The 24,045-nt window shown below is 38.1% G+C and overlaps 1 protein-coding gene across 12 annotated transcripts in view; it reads left to right on the top strand.

The window, feature by feature from the left end:
* The window catches only part of LOC121644602 (receptor-type tyrosine-protein phosphatase mu-like), a 177,812-nt gene that overhangs the window by 92,610 nt on the left and 61,157 nt on the right, over positions 1 to 24,045 (top strand). For all 12 annotated transcript variants that reach the window (XM_041992659.1, XM_041992663.1, XM_041992660.1 and 9 more), the window contains exons 10-15: positions 5,052 to 5,253; positions 6,669 to 6,771; positions 18,002 to 18,275; positions 21,569 to 21,605; positions 22,357 to 22,431; positions 23,789 to 23,924. In XM_041992659.1, coding sequence (XP_041848593.1) covers positions 5,052 to 5,253; positions 6,669 to 6,771; positions 18,002 to 18,275; positions 21,569 to 21,605; positions 22,357 to 22,431; positions 23,789 to 23,924 — 827 coding nt within the window. The remainder of the gene's footprint in view (positions 1 to 5,051; positions 5,254 to 6,668; positions 6,772 to 18,001; positions 18,276 to 21,568; positions 21,606 to 22,356; positions 22,432 to 23,788; positions 23,925 to 24,045) is intronic.

The raw sequence follows: 24,045 nt of genomic DNA on the forward strand, positions 1-24,045 counted from the left end.
CCTGTTTTAGTTTCAGAAGTCAGTGTTTACTTTGTGTTTGGTGGAAGTTCCTAAACCTATCATGAACCTAAAAACAACCCAACATTCATTATTCTCCTTTCTTTTTTGTCCTTTCCAGTCAGGTCCAGCAAGATTACATAAATTCCGTAATCCAAAATAAATAAATAAGATTAAAAAAACAAAACAAAAACAAAAACAAAACCGATTATCAAGAGGAGCCTTATATCCAAAGACCCCCTCAGCACAACACAGCAGCCAGACCATCATTTTACTTGCTACAATCTGGACAGGACCAAGAAAAAAAAAAAAGCTATCAATCATTAAATGTTTATGCAGCCATTTTACAAACAGATGGATTAAAACCTGTGATTCTAAACTGTGGGTTGCAACTACACTATCATGGAAATTTATACGTTAAGCACTCGAGAGCGCAGACCTCTGCCAAGCCATTGTAATTTTATTTTTCCCCCCAATATTATAAGTTTTTTTGTAAGTTAGAAACTCTAATGACAAAGTTATCCCTATCTCCCCTTAGTAAGAATCCTTTATTCTTTTAAAATCGGTTCCTTTCTGAGATTTCCTGAAAATTTAATCAAAATTCGTCCGTAACCTTTTGACTTAAGTTGCTAACCAACACCGCTTAATATACAAACTCTGCCTTGGGGACTAGACGGAGGTAATTAAACATTTATTGTTCTGATATTTTGATTCCAAAATCAATTATATGATATGTTCATCTGGGTGGATTAATTTGTGATAAATAAATACATTCTGGCCGTTATAAAAGTAAAAGACATATGTCTAAATATGCAGGAATAACTAATTAGTTTAATACATCTTGTCTAAGCAAAAGGAGCAGTATAACAGTGGAAGCCATTCTATTCTATTCTACAGCCATTTAGCAGACGCTTTTATCCAAAGCGACTTACATTTGAGAGTAAGAACAACAATTCAAACAAGATGGGACATCATAATTAAGTGGTAGTCAGACTGCTGTGAGTCCAGTTGGACCCAGGTGGTGTCATGTAGTGCTAGAGGCAGTGCATACAACTTTTTTTTTTTTTTGTAAGTCATTTTGTTTAAATACAAGATCACGATTTCATCTAACAATATCAACTTGGGCATAAGTGCAACCATGTTATCAGAAAACAACAAACATCACAGTCTGGTGGAGGAAAGTAATGTTCTCATCTGCATTTGGGAGTGTCATTCAGATCAGTACTATTTCATTTAAAATCACATTCTTATTGCATTTGCAGCCAGTAACCCTTTTTACATGAATTCTCAGGTGTACCACCTCACCTGTTCTCTGATCATCCCATTTAATAAGGCTGTCACTTTGAAAAAATACAGCCATATTTACTTCTGAACACATGAAGCCCCAACTGTTCTTTGCATCCACACCAGTCAGCCAGAAGCAAATCACCTGGAAAAGTTTCTGCAGAAGTCCACTGCTCACTGGGATGTATTTATCACTGCACTGCCTCCAAAACAAGAACAGAGGTTAAAAATTCACTGAGTAATGTCCTTTTTGTGCGCTGATCATGAAGATGCGACTGCAGCCGAGTACACAACTCAGTGAAAAAACAAGATGAAATACTTGTTGGTAATTCTGAATAACACAGTCATTAAAAACCAACATAAATAGAACACTGTAAACGTTTCCCTAAAATGGCAAATTACTCCCACTGTTCTGTGCATGACGTCAGTGTGCATTCTTTACAACATTAGATTTTTTTTTTAAGGTTCAGCACCATGGACAGTGCACAAAAAAAGAATAAGGTCAAAAAATCAACCTCAAACCACTGCTTGACTGTTTTAACAGACCGGATACAACGCAGGTGAATATCACACAATGAAATCCCATCTACAGAAGCCACAGTACAAAAGACTGACTGGAGATCTTTTCATCTCTACTCATTTCAATATCGTGTGCATTTCTTTCTGTAAAGTGCTGTGTAATCTTAAGAGAAGTGCTACTTACATTGTTCCTTTTCCCTTGTGTTGTTTAATGGTAACTTCAAACTTAACCCCTGTAAAAGAGCCCTTCAGTATAATTTAGACTTTAACATATAAAAAATGCCATAACTGAAACTTAACTTGACATACTTCACCTGAAAGGGCTGTAGATTGACTCTTGTTTATCACTAAAATCGGCTTTTAAATTAGTACTGTAATGAATGTGCTAGAATTGTGATCTTAACTCATCAGAGTGAAATAATTTTTTCCGAAAATCTCTGCACAACAGGTTTTAATCAGAAAACTCCTATTATTATTTATGAAATGGATGAACTAGTTAACTTGGTTCAGGGTGCTCATAAACATTTTTTTGATGAGCTTCCTATAGGGCACGAATGTCCTGCTCCGGTCCTCAAGAGCTGTAGTCTTGCAGTTTAGATATTTCCCTGCTCTAACATGCTTGATTTAAAGCATGTTGGCCCATTAATCGGATTCATGTGTGCTGCGGCAGGAAACATCCAAAACCTGAAGGACAGCAGCCCTTGAGGACCGATTTTGGACACCCATGCTATGAAAAGTACTAAACTTTCCTGGGAATCTGTTGTAAATTTTTACTTACTAGTTGACTTCAAAAAAGAACACACTCTCTAAAATAAACCTTAAATGCATCACAATTCAGCAGCAAGTACTTGTTGACATAAGGTTCTACACAGCTCCTTCCAGCTTTTTCCAGGAGCTGCTCTGAGCCGTGAATAATACAGCAGTCACAAAGACTCGCAGTATATTGTGTATACACACTGATCTTAACCAGCTTACAGTGGAAGTAATCTACAAAACCTTCCAGCAGATTGATTCTCCTCTGTCGATCTTCTCTGTTTGCTCGCGTTTGATATTATGACTTAGTTATTAAGCGCTGACTGCTGTTTCTCATAAAAGGAGGCCAGATTAAATGGTAAAAGAAATGTGAGGTGTGTTGCTGTATAAGCTGCTCTACTTGCAGCAATACCATCAGGTCACTGAAATATGTAATATTCTCTCAAAGAGACAGAGACATTTTTATCAAAACAAGAGAGTTGTGAAGTCAGAATCAGAGCAGGGCCCTGCTCGTTGAAGTGTGCAGTGTTGTGTTATGTCTTCTACACAGCCGCATTGAACTGAGAGGTGTCATCAGAGGAAAGGGAAAACAATGTCCACAGAAATGAGAGGTTTACTGCACGCATAATTGCTTTTACAGAAACATGTTTTAGTTGTTTATCTTTTTTAAATTTTCATAGTGCAGGTAAAAGCATTCAGCACCAGTGACATGGTCTGTTTTGCTGCTTTGTCAGGTTTACTCATATTTATCTCGGGGCAAGTGTGTTTCACTGTATAAAATATCTTCTCCAGGCTATTATATGCATATGCTGCAGTAATTACTTCTCTCTGCAGCTGTTCTAAAAGTCTTATATGCACAGTAATGTGTAAAGAAAGCAATAAGTCACTGACATATTGGCATTCTCATGTTTTAATATACTGTTAAATATAGTTATAGAACTTCACAGCTTATGCTTTTAAGTAGATATATTCCTAATGTTCACATCACATTATTTTAGATAGTGATGTATGAGTAAAAGTGAGCAGGTCAGCAGCTTGCTTCACATGTTTCACCTTCAACTCTTTGGTTTATGAAAGCAAACAGTGTATGCTGCTGTTAGTTTCCACAGGTTTCTAATAAGTTCAACTCAAAGTGAAATATATGTAAAAAGACTTGATAATAAATACACTGCTGTTTCATTCCTCTTAGACCATGCTCGATGAATGCCACCCATGCATCAGCATGTGAATACATCTGACAGATTTTTCTGTATTTAACATTATATCACTGAGAGAAAATTGCTAATATTGAACAGATATCTGCACTGTAGTTATATTGGCACTAGTTACATGAAAAGGCATTCTCTCTTTAAAAAGTACATATTCAAATAGCTTATATCAGTGTGCATATGATGAAGTTTAGGTGACATTATAGGTGACATATATTTGACATTCATATACATCTGGTAGAAAATTGCAAACCACTATAATTTAAAAAACATCATATATCAAGTCAAATCAGCCCTGACTTAATTTCCTCAAATAATTTAGTATAATTTTTCCTGTCAGTTCCATTTTTAGTTGTCAAAACCACATGCCTAGTGTCGACAAGTCATTCCAAACTCCTCTGCATGAAATGTTATGATATTGGATTTTGGCATCATACACCCAGTTCACAGACAAAGACTAAATGAGAAAGCCTTGAAGCATTTCAAAACTTGATGGACACAAATTATGCAGCCCTCCAAACTCCCTTTGTGTTCCTTAATTGGAATTATAATGGAGGTTTTCCTTTACCAGCAGAGGCATTTTCTTAAAGTGGGACTTTACTGTTATTCAAAATGGCTATTAACAATAACACTCACCTTAATGCCTCCCTCCAGAGCTCCTGGTGTTTATTAATGGAAGAAAAATACATTAGAGCATTTCTTCTCTCCTTGAAACCTCCAGCATGCTTCAGCTTTGGCTTTAAAATGTGTAGCGCTGCTGTTATGGTCAAATCTTAACCCTGTAATGAAGCAGCCTGCCTCCACAGTCCCTTTGTGCGTTAATTATTTTAGAAATAAGCATAAATCTTTGTTGATGTAGAGTTAAAATCACATACACATAGTGATACCTTTCAAAAATGGGTAAGTGTTGGTTTTAGCACTAAAGCCAATACAAAGTGATATCTTTTTGCTTTACGCATGTAAAGCAGTTGGTCGAATTTGCTTCAGTGATGGTAGACAAATTACATTATTATTGTTAGTAGTAGTAGAACTAGTAGTAGTAGTAATAGTAGTAGTAGTAGTAGTAGTAGTGGTGGTTCTTTTATTGTAAAAGAGGCTGCAAATATCTGATACACTATGAGTGGGATACAAATCTCAACACAGCAAATATTAGAGCATTCTTAGCTTCTTGGATGCCTTAAATGTGATTTATTTATTTATTTTGTGTATTCATATCCTCTTCCTACTTAACTGAGCTGAACCAGAGTTACATAGGCTGCTAAAAGAATATTAATTTGCTTTTTCTGCTAGATCTCCTACAAAGCGGTGAGCTCCTTTGACCCTGAACTGGACCTCTCCAACCAGAGTGGGAAGGTAGTGAAGCTGGGCAATGAAACCACCCACATGTTCACAGGCCTTTACCCCGGCTCCACGTATTCCTTCACCCTGCGTGCCAGCACAGCCAAGGGCTATGGCCCCCCTGTCATCACCCAGTTCACCACCAAGATTTCAGGTCAGAGGGGTCAGCTAGGCCAGTTAAAGTGTGAGAAGTAGTCCACCACATACCACTACTGTAGGTAGTATTAATTGCTGAATACTGTCTATTTTCCCTGCAAAGTTTTAAACAAACTAATAGAAAACCCTAATTTTCATTTAATGTCTACAATAGATTTTTCTGATTAGTCATAGATTTATAGTCATAGATAGATTTCTATTTTTTAGCACTCAAAATGTGGCAGCTTTAGATTAATATACAAGATCTGATTCATATTATAAACATGATGCTAGTTAGTAGTTTTTCTTGCAGTCCATGCGCTCTTTCTTTCAACCATATATCTTAAAAAATTAAATTACCACACTTGAAGGATGTTCATTCTTCTTTTTTATTTAGTTAACACACACGCACACAAAAAAAAGACATGTCCGAAAACAGAAGTCAGTGTTTGTTACTGAACTGTCAGAAACCAGCTAATGGAAGTTCATTTACATATAGTAAAGCTGAATATAAACCATTACTAACACTAAAGAGAAGCCATCGTGTCCAATATTGTACTGGACCGGACTGAATGGAATCACATATCTGCATTTGGAAAAGAGATGATGGAGCAGCTTTTGTTTAGTGTAGGTTCAGTGGAACATATAGAGATGTCTGCCTGTAGAAAACAAACAGAGTTGCACAGTTACTGATGACATGGGATTGTTGTCAGGTAAAAGACCAGGGAGAATGGAAGTCATTACCTCTACAGTAAACGTATAGATGGGCATGATGGACTTAAATTTGGTAAAGCTAAATTCTTATTTCATGACAATGAAGTCCTGATTTTAATATAACTGAAAAAAACAATATGGTGAAAATTAAAAAAATCTGCTGCTACACAAGAAAAGTGGAACCATATCGCTGAAGATTTTTGTTTTTCATTAGTAAAGACAAGGACTTAAAGCAGTGGTTCCCAATTTATTTTTCTTGATGACCTTCTTCAAGCAACTACGAAAAAGCCATGGACCCCCATTTATTCACTTTGGGATCTGGATTCAGAAGTCAGTGTTTTCAGGCTCCCGAAATGCCAGTTTTATTTAAATGAAATATCTAAATAATAAAAAGTTAAGTGAATACACATCAACTCGTCTCAGTGTGGACATGACCTTAATTTTAACAATCACAAAGGCTCTGTACAGTTAAAATCTTGCAGAATCCCTTTGCTTTTTGCGGGCCCCAGGTTGGGAAGCACTGTCTCAAAGAATTTAAGCTTTCATAAAAACCAAAGGAGCTATTATAACTAAATCAGTAAGTGTTACATTTAATCATCAGATCACACTTTTATTTATTAACAGAAAAACTAAATGACTAAATGAAAAAATATCAAATTCTTAATGTGGACGGCAGCTGTCCTAACATCGCTGACCCCTCTATGCTTCTTTTCTCCTTAGCTCCGTCCATGCCCGCCTATGACCAGGAGACCTCTTTGAACCAGACAGACAGCACAGTCACTGTACTGCTTAAACCTGCCCAGAGCAGAGGTGCACCTGTCAGGTAAGATTCATAATAATAAACACAAAATACAGGGCAGAGTTGGGGGAAAAAAAAGAAAACAAAGCAATACGTTAAAACAACAGGAGCCACCTTCACCAACAAGAAATTATCAAAGAGCATGCTTTTATCAGTACCCCACTGTGAAGGGAAGTTGCCAGGGAATTCAGTGCCTTACTGTACACATCTGAGTTTTATTTGTTTGCGGATTTTGATCCAGTGTAAAAGAAGCACAGCCTTTGAAGATGAGAACAAAGCCCAATGCAGCCAAGGCTAGCTTCAGGATCCCTTCCCTTTACATGTCTTTTATGTACCAGACTGCCCACCCTGAGCGACCACAGGCTTCTGGGAGGGGTTGCTTGCTTGATTCTGCATTTATTAGTCATTATTAGGGAAGCAGTGCAGCTGTTCTGTTTAAAAAGCCAAGTTATTGGAAAGTAGTCATCATTTTGGCTCACGAAGGTCACTGTGGGTGTCTTGCAGCTTGTTTTATCTTCTTCCTCCTGTTTTTCCTCAGTTGTTTTTTTGTTTTTTTCTTTTCTCATTTTATTAGTTTACCTTAGTCCTGAAAGCAGAGGGATCCGTTTGCTAGGCTGAGTTCAAAAGTGAAAAATAAATAAATAAACCTCCCCTGCCAGCACAAATAGTTTTTAGCTTGTTAATCAGTGAACAGACGCTGTGCTGGTAGGTAGACTCTGCTTCAGTTTTTTGCTTGTAAGTGTTGTGTTGATCATTATGTCCATTGAAAGCGATTAAACATTTGACCCTTGAGGTTGGTAGCCTGAGAGTTTGGATGATGGATTGGAGTTTGCAGGTGCAAAGAAGAATTTGTCATCCTAAAATATATCAGAGTCTGCACATACCTTAATAGAAGCTTTCTTGACTTTTAGATGGAGTTAGCAGTATGTGATATTTAATGTCTTAAAAAGGTTTGTTTGTTTTTAGTTCTGTGTGTATTACTGTAACCATCTGAGTTTCTTCCACCTCATCCTCCTTTTAAAAGCATGAAAGAAGAACCATAGTGGCTGTGAAAAACAAGGAAGGCTCACAGTCAGCACGGTAACATACACAACTGAAGGAACAGTTATAGACTGACCTAGTCATTTAATTCCACCACTGTCCTTGTCTCAGTGTACATCTAGTAAGGTAAGAGTATATGAGTTCATCACCAAAGTGTTCCCCTCACGCAGTAATGATGTGGACTTTGTGGGGAAAAAAGAAAACTATTCAAGACATTCTGTGTTGGACCTCTTTCGGTCTTTCAAACTACCTTAAATCTTCATGGTGTACAGTGAACCCACTGTCATGTTCAAGAATGCAGTTAGAGATGATTTAAGTTATGTGACATGGTGCATTATACTGCTGGAAGTAGCCATCAGAAGATGCTGTAGTCATAAAAAGACTGACATAGTCAGCAGCAATACTCAGGTAGGCTGTGGTAGTTAAACCGCTCAACTGGTACAAAGGGGACCAAAGTGTGCTTAAAAAACATGCCCCCACACCATAACACCACCACCAGCCTGAATCAGATCCATGCTTTCATCTTGTTTACGGTAAGTCTGACCCTACCATCTGAGTGTTGCATGATCCATGAGACCAGGCAACATTTTTCTAATCCTCTGTTGTTTCGGTGAGCCTGTACAAATTGGGGCCTCAGATTCCTGTTCTTCACTGACAGGAGTGGCACTTGGTGTGCTTTTGTGCTATTGTAGCTTATCTGCTATAAAGTTTACTGTGTTGTGTGTTCACGTGGTATTCTGCATATCTTGGTTGTGACGAGGGGTCAGTTGAGTGACTGTTGCCTTTCTACCATCTCTAGCCAGCCTGCCCATTCTCCTCTGACCTCTGATATCAACACTGCATTTCGGTCCAGACAACTGCTGCTCACTGGATATTTTCTCTTTTTCGGAACATCCTCTGTAAACCCTAGACATGGTTCTGTGTGAAAATCCCAGTTCCTGGGCTGGCAACTTAGATAAAACCATTGTGGGCCCCTGAGCAAGGTTGGGAAATCTGGAATCTGCTCATAGCAACTAGGATGGGTTAAATGCAGAGAAAGAATTTCCCAGCTTGGGACTAATAAAGTATAATAAAATAGAAAAAATAATAATGACCATATTAACATGCCTAAATGCATTGGGTTGCTGCCACGTGACTGACTGTTTGTGTTAACTAACAGTTGAACTAAATTTATTTAATGCTGATTTTTGTCAGATGGAGACTGTACTTGTGAAAGCTGGATTTTATAAAACAGTCTGGTAAAGCTTTACATGACTACAAGTTTATATTACTGGGTGTTCAAGGGCTGCTTTTTAGTCACAGTTTCTGATACATTTAGCAAAACTTGTGAATGACATGAGCTTTATGAGCTATTTAAAAAATTATTACAATTTGATTCAGCACTTACAAAATGAAGTTATTAATATTATATTCTGTATTAACCGATCACCCTGTGTTGCACAATTGAATATTTCTCTTTGTCTTGTATATTCAGGACAACGAGCAAGTGGGTAAACTTCATAGCAAGATTCTGCAAAACACTAAACAGTTTTTAAGGAACCTGATGAACACTTGGTCTCACATTTACACCATTAACTCATCTGAGTGTTTTTAAAGATTAAAGCCTGGAGATCTTTAGTCAGGGTTGTCAGCTCACGTTTACTGTATGTGCAGCTGCCCAGATTAATATCCAGGCAGCAGACACAGAAGCTCAAGCAAGGAAGACACCATGATCGTTTTTTAATTTTCTTTCAGGTACAATTCAAATGGCCTTACACAGGCTGCCATTCTTTCAGCAGAGTAATTAGAAACCTTTAATTATAATTAGAGTGATGTGAATTGGAGCTTTCACTCATTAGCATGCAGGGTTCCTCTTATGTTTAACATCAGAAGGCATGCACACCAAAAAACAATCAAATAGATCTCTCTGTGAAAACAGACTTTACTTTGAGACCCTTATTCTTTTGTCTGGGTTGAGAGAAAATTGTGCAGTGATGCTTTTCTAAATCCTAAATCGGATTGTCATCTAATATATTTTAAATGGAGACACACCCTATGCTTGTTAGTCTTTAAAAAACAGAAAATAATGTGTTTTGATACAGATATTTAGTTTCATAGATCATATATGTTTAATGAGTCTCAGGATAATCCATTTAAAAAATTCATCTGTGGGGTTCACTGCATGGCACAACTACTCCTCAAAACTAATTGAGATATCCTTTGATCACAGCAAAGTCTCTCCTCATCTAAACTTCAGAGGTCTGCAGGTACACATCTCTTTTCACACCTTCTCGCGTCTCTTAAATCTCATAAGACGTAAAGGCCAGTGTGGTGTGTGCACACGCCGTCTCAAAATATGAATTGCAAAAGAAAGGGAGGTGTCGAAGGGCAGCAAACATGAGAGATTATGATGCAGGTCTAAGAAGAGATACTGGCAGGCTTTTGAAGGTATTTTCAACCCCCACCTCAAGTGACAAAGGATCTCTTTGAAATGTTATAAGAAAAGTGGAGATAGTCAAGGATTTGCTGTCTGGCCAGTGATGATAAATGGACCCATCTGAATTAACCAAGCTCAAAAAATAACAACATCTTTAATTAATCTGATCTTTTGAGATGGAAAGCTGAAGAATTGGATGAGGTCATTGAGGTAAGAAACTTTAAAATACAGTCTGCCTTTTGTTAATCAAGGACTTAAATTTAATATCATATTAAGACTAAATTTTTATGCTACAGCTCATGTTGCAGTAGTAGTCATCACTTAACCAGAGTGGTGGATAGTTCATTTTGAAATTGAACACTTTATAAAATCAGTTTTAAAGCCCCTATAAAATAAGCGCTTGACGAGAGAGAACACTGATCCACGTCCCTACAGAGCAGAGCAGCACAAAGCTAGATTTGATAATGCAATCTTGCCTGGTGATTGAGTTTAGGAGGCAATAGAAGTCCAGACATTTGAGTGTCTAACATCAGATGTTTTACTGTAATTTCAGGAAGGGAAATGCAGTGGAAGATCACACGATAGCACTGGCCCAAAAAAGAAACCAAGCCACAACAGATGGCAAATGTCTGTTTGATTTCAGCATCCTGCAATTTCATTGAAGTCAAATTATATTTTAAATAGATCTGGGTGGACATTTTCACTGCTGAAGGAAGCCATCAATTCTTTGTTTGTGTAATTGCTAATCGGTATAACATTTCCAACTTGGAATTTGCGTCTAATCTCTGGGGACGACACACGTAGCTGGGAACAATTTTTACCAGAGGGGACACTGTTTCTTTAAGAGGATTAGTGAACTGTCTATCAGTCATGTCGTGTTAAACTAATGTTTGCTGTGGCCCTCGTCGGGGCCAGAATCCGCCTCCTCACTCCGTTAACATCAAAATAGATGTTTACATGCTTCGGCAGAAATAAATGATTTGAGATGCTTTCCTTATCATCTGCACCACTAATTCAGCCCTTCTCTCTCATTCTGCCATAACCTTTGCCTTGAGCAAGCTCACACACGTGCATAAGAAGGAAAAAACCTTAGAAATACTCTAGTTTCAGTTGCGTATTAAAGGAGGTGATATTTCTACCCTATAGCATCAGATTATCTTTACTTAACCGTGGCCTGAAATCTGTTAACTGATTTTCTACCATCCTAAAATAAGCACCAGCATTCTTTCAACGCAGCATTGCGAAAGCTAATAGCTGTGCCTAAACGTAACACAACTCAGAGCTTTTTACAATTTAATGGCAAATGTAATATATGATACCCTCTAATTTGTTTGCTTTATTGCTCTTTGGACACTAGGGAAAAATAAAGAGTAAGAAGACAGAGGCAAAGAGGAAGGATGCTGGGTCAGGAGAAGTGTGTTACTTACAACCGCTCTTAGATCACACATATAGGCATATAGAACCGACCGATTAGCATTAGAGAGAGGCAGACAGTGATTGAAATGCTCCCCATACCCCTTTCCTCATCTGCTCAAACAGCCCACAGTTCTCCCCTATCAGCCCACATGAAAAATAAATCTGAGTTTCAGGTCACAATCCAGTCAATTTCAAGTCAATCCGCCATAATTGGTTGGCGTCACATGGCGGTAGAGCTGAAATCTATCGAACAGCGAGGCTGGAGGAGGCCTAATTGGTGTCAGTTCAGGTTGCAGCACTTCTGCAGGAATACAAGTCTGCCCTGCTGCCCCCTTTGGCAGACCACTCTGAACAGCTTATACCATCCTCCTGGCACAGCTTCTTATTTCACCTTTCTTTCTCACATCGTCCTTTTATCTCCTGCTCTGATAGGATTTTAGAAATGCTGGAATTAAACACAATTACACTTTTTTTAGAGGATTTCTTTTAGTCTGTGATTAGAGGATGATTGGACAGCAGAACTGGGTTTACTGGCTCTTTGGTTTTATACTCTAATTTTTTTTCTGACATATAAAAACAGTTTTTAATTTATGTATAAAATCTCTTAAGTACACTCCAACAGGTTTAATCCTCTCTCACAGAAATGCAGCATCTTTATTCTTAACACAAACAGTAAGGGAATTTGTTTGGTTGATTATTTCTTTGTTTTAACAATGCTTGTTGACAATCAATCATATATCATTGGAAAACCTGTTTATTTCCTGTAGCAGTGTTGCTACTGTAATGATTCACCCATCATAGCATAGCTTTTCCCGGGGCCTCAGCACAGTACTGCAGATAAAGACAGATCATGATTAGACATGCAGTACAGCTGCACCAATCTGCCTGACCTGCCGCTGCTCCCTGAACCACAGCTTCAACCCTCCTCGCTACAGCTGAGCTGGAGCCATGGACGCTACCACATTTCCCTTTTAAATGGTGCCACATTTTTAAGAAAAATGCATATGTGGGCTGAGCAGAAGAGTTGAGTATATGGGTTGCACCCATGGAAATTTTACCAGTCAATGCCAGTGCCAAACAACTTATTCTTCTCTTGAGTCTTTTGGTGTCTTTTATCGGACTGGATTGTTGAAGTCTGAAGAATTAAGACATATTGGCAATTTAACAGTTTATGCATTTAACGGTAATATGTGGAAGCACCATACACAGCCATGTATCTCTTCCTCATGCTGGTAACCTGTTCGGTCACACGCTACTGTGGAATGGAATCCCATTCTTCAACTAGTTTTTGTGGTAAATCAGTCAATGTGGTTGTGTTGGTCACTCTGGGTGGAATGGCACATCCATACTGATCCCATTAGGGTTCAGTTGGGTTATGGTCAGAACTACTTATACACCATTTACTCCTTTCTACACCCAAATTTTAGAGTTTACAATAAACCCTGCTCTGTAGGGTCGAGCACTGTCATGTTGGAGGATAGGGCTCATCCCCAAACTGTGGAAATATGGGATTGCCACTAGCTGTAGTATCTTATTTTGATATCTCTCTGCACTGAGATAACCTCCAGTGATAACAAGCCTTGTTTTTTTGAAGAGGGAGACATTTAGCAGTGCAGCAGTCAGCATAGCATTTTCTAGATCTTCTCCCCTCTTTGACCCTACAATCCAACTGCCATAGGAAAGATCTGGACTTATCACTGAACATAATGTTTCTTGAAATTACATATTGCAGACACCTTTACAAATGGGCTTCATGTCAAATTTTGTCCTTAATGTTTTACATGTCATAACATATAAATGAATTGTGGTGTAGCTACTATTTCTTCAGTAAATGAACTGAACACTTATTCCGTCATTAAAATGAATGCCAGTATCTTGCATTTCCCCAGATTATCAGAACAAATTAAACACCAGCTACAAAAGATTTGTGTTCTTCCTATAAGAGCTGTGTTGTTCATCTGTTGTTTGTTTTGTCATTGCTCATTCATGTCACATTAAATCAAGAAAATTACTAAATGACTTTGCTGTGTCAAAATGACTCATAATGTAAATTGTGAGCTCAGCATGAGGTGACAAGGTGTCAGCTGCTCAAAGGCATATTAACAAGTTAGAAGTAATTAAGGGGATAAAAAGGTTAATTTCCTTTTTAAATCACACTTATCAAACTCATGAGCCAGTTTTGCATTTTCTAAGAATTGTGAAGTTAAATAGCATCATAATGATTTTGCATCCTCAAATATTTTAAGAAAGTCTCTACCAGTTACAAAGATGAACAAAACATTAAATGTAAGTTATAGTGAGCTAGAATTTAGTTTCTTGGTGCAAAAAATATCCTGTGGAAGAGAAGCAAAGGCTTGGATTTCCACATAACACGAGTTCTTACCCTTGGAGCCTCATAGCCGTTGGCACTTGGTATTTTGCCTGAGGAAAGGAAACCAGCTGTATTCGTACTGGGACTGTCATTAAGTTATAGCACAGCCACATCACCGTATCATAAGGAGCCACCTGAGGTAAGCCAGCTTCTTTTTTTTTCACAAAATGCACATTTTTTTAATGCAGTTCTTTGTTTTATTTTTCATCAGTCCTGTTGAATTATAATATCAACAACAGATCTAATATTTACCCTTGAAACATCCAGTACATTTAACATTGGATCTTTTGTGCTTTTTCTGTGGTGTCCATGCAGCCTAATCAGTTATTTTTCTGCTGTTCTGGAGATACTTAAGTGGCTCCCGTGTACCATCTCCACCTAAACTTTGACCTCTGCTCTCAATAGGGGACAGTAATTAAGGCCTGATTTCTCCTGCACACTCTCAGCAGGATTAAATATTTCATAACCTCCCCACCCAGCACTAAATAGAAGAGCTCCAAGGAATTGGGACACATCCTCCAAGAGCAAAGGGAGATTTTCTAATGACACTGCAAGCACCTTATGATAAACTGTAGGGTTAAAGAGCATATGCTGTACACACAAGGGGATACTTAATCATCCGCTACCAACCGCGGGGAACAATTGATCATCTCCAGGCCTGTTTGTACTGTGAGTGCAGCCACCAGAGAGCAGATGCGGGGGGAGATGTTCAGAGTCCCTCAAGCTCCCTGCAACCAGCCTAGTTGTGAGTGAATACCTTGATATTCTGCAATAATTAAAGGGGTTCTCTACCTAATAGACTCTGAAATTGCAAACTATTTTAACCGATTAAACCAGATTGGGTGGATGTCCATCAGACCAGATGTGACCTTTGTGTGCTTATGCCTTTAAAGGCTGATGTGACCTGAGTGTGTTTTATATGAATTTCTATATAAATATTAGAGATATCTTTCATATTTCTATCTCCTTCTAGGAAATAAGAGTTCAAGTTAAAGCTGACAATTCCAGTTTCCCAGGAAACCATTAACATGTAGGTTGTTTCTAGACAATGCTTTGGTTTAAAAATCTTCTTACACCTTAGATGTTAATACCTAAACAAAATACTCGTCCCACGAAGAGAGCAATGCACATGCAGTATGTTATTTCTTCATCTTCTTGGTTTATGTGTTTCTATCAAGTTTTGATCATTTTATTCAATGGTTATGATTCTTTAGTGTAATATAAACATGTTTTGGCATAGCAAAGTTTGTGTTGCTTTTGGCTCCATTCTCACATGTCACCACAGTGTAAAAAGGAATCTGCACAGAGTGCACCATGTTTGTAATGTAATCACATCTGGTTCACCTTGAGAGGAGTTTCTCAAGCAGGTGCAATCAGGTATAAATGCAGTGCATCACACAGCGACACAACTTTTTCTAAGAAAAAAAAAATTATTGCAACCTCTTCCTGACCACGTAACACTACCCTGCAAAAGCTACAAATGCATAGCATTCATTTCTTTCCTTGCAAAATGTCTAACCACAAACCTAAGAAAAAATTCCTTTGAAGTTTTGCTTCTTACTTCAAACAGATCAGTCTGATTTAACTCCATATCTTAATATGATCTCAGTGCAGGTAGAATCAAGATAATAATTAATGTCATTAAGTGTACATTTACCAAGTTCTGCCATGCTTTCAAGTGAAAACAATAACAATATGTATTTTGCTCTTGTGAGATTTTGTGGGATGATGTGGTCTCACCATGTCTGATGAATATCTGCCTTAATAGGCTCAATCAGAAATCATATTAATTTATGTTAAATCAATAATATTTTCATTCTGTCATTCCTCTGATCTAGTAACAAGTAACATAAAGTAATAAAAATAACTCTGGTCAACTAGTCCAGACCAGAGTCGAACAACAAACAGATGCACATGTCTGTTCATTTGTGGTCAGTGACCTGACCAGCACAATTTAGAACCGGTTCCAGACTGGGAGCTGGTTCATGCATGAAATCTGCATGGTAACATTTACCTTATATTGCTTTTAATAATTTTTGATTTTATAATGATTTTAATATGATTTTGCTGTGATTTTTGCTATTTGTTACTGCCTTTTTAATGCTTTCTTCGCACCATCCGTAATGCTTTTAATGCTTTATGTAAAGCCTTAGAATTGTCTTGTACATTTACTGTACAAGTTCATGTACAATACAGATAAATTCGCCTTGCCTTGACGATTTAGCTGTTGGCACTGTGGGTTTTTGTTATATTCTAAGTATATTATATGCATGATCATCATAATGCATTAATCTTAAAAATAAAAAAATAATGTCTTGAACATTATTAAAGCAATGATTAATTTTTTTGCTATGTAAAATGTAGAATGTAATTCCACTCAAACTGGCATTGTGTGCTTCAGTTCCCAGCCCTGTCTTTGATGCAGAAATAGTAGACAGAATAACAAGAAGCTCATGATATCAGAGAGTTTTGAACAGCAACATAAAATCCTGACCCTTTAACTAGCTGAAAAGAGCCGCTGAAGCAGAGTTAGGCATACTGAAGTCAATAAATCTATTGCCTTGTCATGCTTATATTCTGAGACAAGGACAGTAGTGAGATTAATAACCAAAGCACAGCTTTACTGTGCATGTAAAGTTAATGAATGAAAGGTTCCAAATTAATATTTTGTCTTCTTTGTTTTGATCTAGGACGGAGCTGCTTTAATATGAAACTCAGTGGTCTTATAAGGTTGTGTATTTCACATTTAATGAAAGGTGGAAAGGCCCTCTTTGGATGTTTTAATTCCAGATACATGTAATTCATGATTGAGTTGAACTGAATTGTACCTTTTAAAAATCTACTTTTGTTGTGAATTATAAATAAATCCTAAGTGAACTAAATTGAATCTTAAGTCCAAATACAATACAACCAAAATACAATTTGTGTATCCTTGAGCTTCAGCACCCATTAAAATCCTTCTTTATTTGCAGAAATCTCCTTTTCCTTAACTGTGTGCATTTACATTTCTTTCTTTCTTTTGCCAATCTGAATTCTTATTTATTTATTTATTTTTTACCACCAAGAAGTGAAAAAGCTTATATTCATTTCTCTATGACCTACACAATGATGCTTGCATCTGGATGTGTTGAATAGAAACAGAAAATGGACTCGCACGTTTAAATGCAGCGTTGCTTAGAGGTCAGAATCTCCACTTTTGAATAAAAGAAAACATTTTCACTATCTGAAGGTTATTTATTTTTCAAAACATATGATTCCATCATCTAAAAGAAAACAGACTGAATAATCCAAGCATGTGGAATGGCATTATTTCTTATGTATTTATTCAGCAGTATGGATTGGATTGATATTCAGTGCTAATAACTTGTTTGTTTGGCTCTTTTGGAAAAGGAACACTAGTTCTCCATCATGGATGATTATTCTCTCCATGGCAGCTGTAAACAGACTCTTTGTCACTCAGCAACTCAATAGATTTAACAAGTGGATGTGAGATGCATGTTAACACCAATGTCTATAAGACAGTCAGTCTCCCCCTCCAGCTAAGTGGCCGGCTGAGAGACAATGTCATCTCTGTCAGAGGCACACAGGGCTGCGGTTTTGATCCAACTAAATGCAAGGCTTGAGTTGAAAGGAAATGGAAAGAACCGCTTAACCTTTTCAGTCAACGAATGATGAAAAAGCAAATGGCGTCAGACCCTGCCGCATGTCACTACTCATTTATCCAGCACTGTATTTTTTGAGCCTGACCTGTTAACTTGGATCCTAAGAAATGATTGGTTAAAAATAAAAAAAGTTCACATCATATCTCCAGAAATAATCATCTCCAGAACATCACTTGCTTTAATCTGAGGGTTGGAGCTTTGCAACATGTATGTGCTATTCATAAAAAGACTATTTCTCCACTTTCTGCAGCCCTACCTTGCAAGGCGGACACCTGCCAATACAGGATTGTTAATAACATCTTACATGTGCCCAGTACAACCAGTTATTTCTTTCCTCTGTGTTTGCAGTGCGTACCAGGTGGTGGTGGAGGAGGAACGTCCACGCAGAGCACGAGGCACGGCAGAAATCTTACGCTGCTACCCAGTTCCCATCCACTTCCAGAACGCCACGCTCCTAAATTCACAATACTACTTCACTGCTCAGTTCCCCGCTGCCGGCATCCACTCGCCCCAACCCTTCACTGTGGGCGACAACAAGACCTACAACGGTTACTGGAACGCCCCTCTGCTGCCACAGAAGAGCTACAGTATCTATTACCAGGCTGTCAGCACAGCCAACGGGGTGGGTGACTGTCAAATTTTCATCTCATTGTATTTTTTAAATTCCTGCCAGTTGGACTTGTGCTTAAGATGCTTCCTGGCTCCCTCTCAGGCGGAATAGCTGCTTTATAATTTGTGGTAAGAACCAACTAAATCCAGCACATTTACTGTATTAGTGTACTTTTAGTTGTCTGTGCTTAAATATTTTCATTTCCGTGATCCTTCAATTTAACTACATTTTAAACAGTTGTTTTTTTTAATGATTAAACAGCACTAAAAACTATTCATATAATACTTAACAGTAAATATAGATGTTGACTTGTAATGAATATAATTTATAGAACTTTTGCTTCATCAAAAATGAAAAAAACATAATGTTGAAGTTGAAACAAAAAGAACATAAACAGAAATTACATCCAAAGCTTATTTTTTCCTGCCTTCAGTCTGAAATAACTTACTCAAAATGAATGGCAGTATATCTTCACCTCTACAAGGACTGCTTGTATAATAGGAATAAATTCACCTGCAACACAATAGAAAATGAAAAATTTGATCTCCGCCTATAAACAAACTCCTGAGCAGTTTTACAGATGTTTAACACAGGTTTGTCCAGGCAAAACTACCACATGGACCATTTGGGCACATTTTAGCACCATATAGACTTTTGTGTGTGCTCATGCACAAAAGGTGAAACAAGGCAGAAATTCAGTGAGGTCCAATGTATGAAAATATCTCTGTTGGTAAATTACGATTTTGTGATGCTATTTCACTCTTTGTTGCTAGCTTGCTGGGTCTTTACTGCACAGGGATGAGACAGGCATATTTTTAATAAGCAGAGTCTCTGCTGTCACATGACACCTTGTTTGTGTGGTTTGCTTAAAATGATGAAATCAGCGGAAGCACTAAATTGGACATGCAATGTTTTCAAGTTTTTACATGACTATATAATTGAGCTGTGTGAATTGTGTTTTGTTTCGGTGGCAATGCTTACAAGAGTCTTTCTCCCATCATTTTGGTATCCTCTATGCTTTCTAGGTGCATAGATCGTCTGTATTGCACTCATCATATGCTTCCCACAGTATAAGGGGCCCTCATGAGGAAGGCTTCAGTTCAATTGTTCTGTGAACAATTTCAATCAAATATTTCATTGTCTTTTTCTGTTTCGTGTTTGACCACAGTGGGTTTTAGACTAGTAGTTTCAGAGCTTTGACCACCACTGTTTTGCTACAAGTAGTGCCACTGGTAAACTAATAGCTTACTTGTTGCATGTTGCTGGCAGCAACATGTTCTCCCCACACAAACAACATCCCTTGGATGGATTTGACATTTTCAACATTGACAATTTAACCTTCTACAACTACAGAGTTAGATTTGCAAAATTAAAAAGCACAATTTTTGATCAAACTTGTAAATATAATTTGAAAATAAATAATAGGCTGTAAGTAAGTAAGTGTTTGATTTACAGACGTCAGGTAACTGCGACTGTAACTGGAATGGAAGCACACATTTTCCACAAAATGTTGAGCATATTTTTTAAATACTTTATGCATATGAAATAATTAACTGTATTGTAAATTTATGGTGATAATGCTGTATTTAATGTGAATAAAAGACTTCCTGACAGATCTTCGAACTAGGTGGCTTCAAGGAATTGAGGTGCAGAGCACATGACTGTCCTTTCCTGACTGCACAGCAACTGCTCACAAAAGCAGACAAATGCATTTAGCAGTGAAATCTCATGTATCTGCTGCATGATTTGGAAGTACTCTCATGGGCTGTACCAACAGCACTGTCTTCAATCTTAACACTTCACAACAGGGTCAGGCTTGGAATGCAGAACAGTGTGTCCTGACACACTCTCTCCCTCCATTACTAAGGCTCTCTTCTCCTGCCTCCTCCAGTAGAGCTTTATGCCAAAAGCCATACAAACCTCTAATCAGCAGCATTTAGGAGATGCAGCCGTTCGATCAGTAGTTAAGCATTAGAGGCAGGAAACAACAACAGGGTCACCAATCATTCAGGTCCTAGCCTATGTCATCAAGTGGCACTTGGCAGGTACCTTCCTCGACAGCTCGCTCAATGGTGACTGTGAGAACTACAACAATTGTGTCCTAAATAAGAATCAGCACAAACAGCCTCCTTGAGAAAGACCAGCACATCTTTAAGGATGCAGTACAAATAATATGTGTAGCAGCACTGAATCCAATTAGCAAGTTGGCTCGTGAGAGTAAAAGCGCGAACAGTTTAGACGCTTCCAGGGTGAATCAGTGAGTAATGCAATGGCTCTCTGCTTTGGACAGAGAAAACAAAAGAGTCTCTGTTGACAGAGCAGACATCTCTGCATACATGATGGAAACTTTGGCATTTTAGCATTCACTGTTTTGATTTATAGTCACCAAATGCACTCTCTTATATTAAGCTTTCACTGTCAATAGATGGTCCTGCGAGGCTTTATTAATGTCCGATGATCAGGTATAATTTGATTTGGCCTTTTGGTCAAAATAAGCATTTATACTTAGAATTTTTTTTTTTTTTTTGCCTTCCATTCAAAATAATATAAAATACAACTTCTTGTAACAATGCCTAAAATAAGAACCATCTGACAACTTAAAAGCCACAATAATTAAAATACAGATATAACCAGGATCACTTGAACACTAATGTATTTTTTTCCTGGTGCCTCTCATGGCCTCTAAATGTTGTCTGCTTATTGTGCAGCTCAGCTGGGACAAACACAGGGACATAGCACTCATGTCTTTTGTGCTGAATTACTCATTGCTTCCCTGTTCCTGTCTATGTCCTTCTTTCTGTTCACCAGACTATTGTTGACAGCAAACTTCTCTGCCAACAGTGAGAGCTGTAATGTTTTTTTTCTTTTATGTTGTTGCAGGCTGTTGTCAGAAGCAAAAGTGCATTACATATTCCAAAAGTCTCCCTGATGTGTCATTCTGGAGCCCTGCTTGGTGGGTTGGTGTCGCTTGTCACAGGGCTCTGGTTTCTCCACAGTCACTGACCACCTTGAGCTGCAAGCTGCCGACAGATCACTGTTGGCTGACAAATCAGCAGCTCGGCACCACTAATCTGTGCTGCTGGCCCTCTCGCTTAACTGCATTTTGTGTCACAGTCATTGAGCTCAACAGATGATAGGGGACGGCATGGAACTGGCCACGCTGTTTTGTGGTAACCACAGGTTCTTAGATTGGGATTGTCACTGCCATCGGGTGTGTTTTTATATGTGCATGGCTGTGTATGTGTTTTATAATAACTTTTTATCCTCTACCCCCACCCACTTTCTTCTGTTCTGTCCTTGCACAGGAAACCAAAATCGACTGTGTTCGAGTTGCCACCAAAGGTAGGGGCTGGTTCAGATTGTGCAAATAAAAATGTTTGCCACACGAAGTTCCTAACATCGCTTGCATTTGGTATCTAAGAACTAACAAAATTAACATGTTTTAGTTGTTGTCTTTACTTTTAGATTCATTTTGCCCTGTCAAAAGAAACATTTCTGCAATATAGTTTTTAGATAAATTTTAAGTCAATATATTGATTGTTAACGTGTTTTTCCATGACTGGGAGGCAGCCTGTGTGCCCAGCAAGGTCTGTAGGTACTTAGCTATTCTGCCTGGATGTCCTGCTCCTCACATTAAGGGTGATGAAGTCTAAGCACCATTGATCTGGGAGCAGAATTGATAAGGCCAGAGGGAGTCGTAGTCACACTCTGTTCTGGGCTGTGGGAGGTCCTGTCACATGCCCTGACAGTCTCGTATATTGTGTAGTTTGCATGCAGCTCCACTATAGATTTCTTGTGGAGGTCCAAAAGTCTACATCCACCTGGTTCAATAAGGCAAAATGAAATGGCATATACTAGAAGTGTAAGTATGATAGGAGCAGTTTATCACCTGAAGGAAGATATTTTAGATCACTACATTGGACTCACAAAGATATTAACCTGTGTGAAATGACTTCTGTTGGGTGTCTTTGTCTGCCTCAGTGTTGCATGTTGATGGGAACTGACCGTTTTCAGCTTCAGTGTGGCCTCTCTCTTTCTCTTTCTCTTTTTTTTTTTTCCTGCATGCCATCCTGGATCCACTGACAATACTCAGCCGCCATACTTGTGACTCAGCTTACAACCCCCTACATCCGCATCGCTCCGGCGGCCGGTGACAGCCAACTAACAGGTCAGAGCCGTAGCTTTCTTTGCATTCTCTGACCGCCTCTGTCACTTTTTGGTTAATGTGGTGAACATACTTACGATTCCCTCTACAGGAAAGCAAGTGGAATGTTGCATGTGTGTGATTTTTGTTTTATCGCCCTGCTATTTGCATACGGACATTATGATTAAATCAAAGACGTGCAGATGCTGTCATCTACCTCTGTCTTCTCAGTTATAGTGGACATGAAAGAGCTTTTTGAGACGCGTTTGTCATTTAATGACTCTGTATTGGATTTTTTTCTTTCTTTTTTTTAAGCGTTAATCCTTTTTCATGAATATTTCTCATTATTTTAAGGAGATTAAGTTTTTGTTGAGAGTTGTTGTGCCAACTGTTCTAAAAAAAAGAACAGAATAAGTATAACTTTACAAATTCTACTCTTTTTTTTCATGGTTTTTGAGTTGTCTCAGGCAGGTAGAAATGACTGAATGTACAACAATTACAGCTCAAATGAGGATGTGACCCTGACAGTAAATAGAGACAAAATCACCTCCATCACTCGTGACGTTTTCATCTGTCATTCAATTCTCCATGGTTTAAAAATGTAAAATTTTTAAATAAAGACAGCTGATATCTGGTGAAAAAGGTGTACTAGAGCCAAAAACAATATGTCTTTTTAATAGGGAAAGAAAATGGCAAAAAGTGGTGAAAGAAGAGGGCCTGCTCCAAAAGATTTGTCTGACATAATAATTTGTCATTCTAAATTTACCTCTGGTGACAAGAAATAATGGGGTTGCTTAGGTAGACATTTGTGATTCCGGTAACATTGCCTTCCTCGGAGTGTTCCTTATCACTTCTCAAGGAGCAGATGCTGTTAAAACAAGCCGCTTTTTTTATGCTGCCCAATCTCCTCGCGTCTGTCGTTGTTAGCTATCTCCTCCTTAGGCTGATATTTAATGTTTTGGTTATTTCAGGCATTTTTATCTTCTTGGGTATTATCTCTCCTACTCTGCATTCTAGTGTTTTTTTTTTTTTTTTTCCTACAGCTTAGCAACTTTTTGCCCCAAACGTGATTAACCAAGGGTAAAGATGGTATTTATTTATCTCTTGCAGTGCAGCTTCTTCCAAAGAGTGCTGATGTCCACTAAGGACAAAGCTAAGGGACAACTGGATTCACTTATTTTTATTTTTAGCATGAATCTTATCCAGTGTGTGTGTGTATTTACTGTTAAATGTATTCATGAATCACACTCAGACCTATGCACTCCCAGATAGATGGATATAAAAATAACCTGCTGTGCCAAAACAAAAAGATTAGATTCATAGTCTCCTCTAATATTTGCTCTTTTTTCATTTGATCCTTATCCATCATGATGCTCTGCAGGAGCAGCCACTCACAAACCCGACGCAGTGGAGCCGGAGAAACAAACAGACCACACCGTTAAGATCGCTGGGGTCATTGCTGGTATCCTCCTTTTCGTCATCATCTTCTTAGGAGTGGTGCTGCTCATGAAGAAACGGTAAGCTCTTTCCTCACTGGTTAAAATACTACTTTAAGATTTGTGGAAGAGCTTGAACTTACTTGCTCAATAATAAGCACTTTCCGTCTTATCAGTTTGTATATTTTTCTCTCAAATCGTA

This window comes from Melanotaenia boesemani, chromosome 8 (genome assembly GCF_017639745.1).
Source record: "Melanotaenia boesemani isolate fMelBoe1 chromosome 8, fMelBoe1.pri, whole genome shotgun sequence".
Taxonomy (NCBI): Eukaryota; Metazoa; Chordata; class Actinopteri; order Atheriniformes; family Melanotaeniidae; genus Melanotaenia; species Melanotaenia boesemani.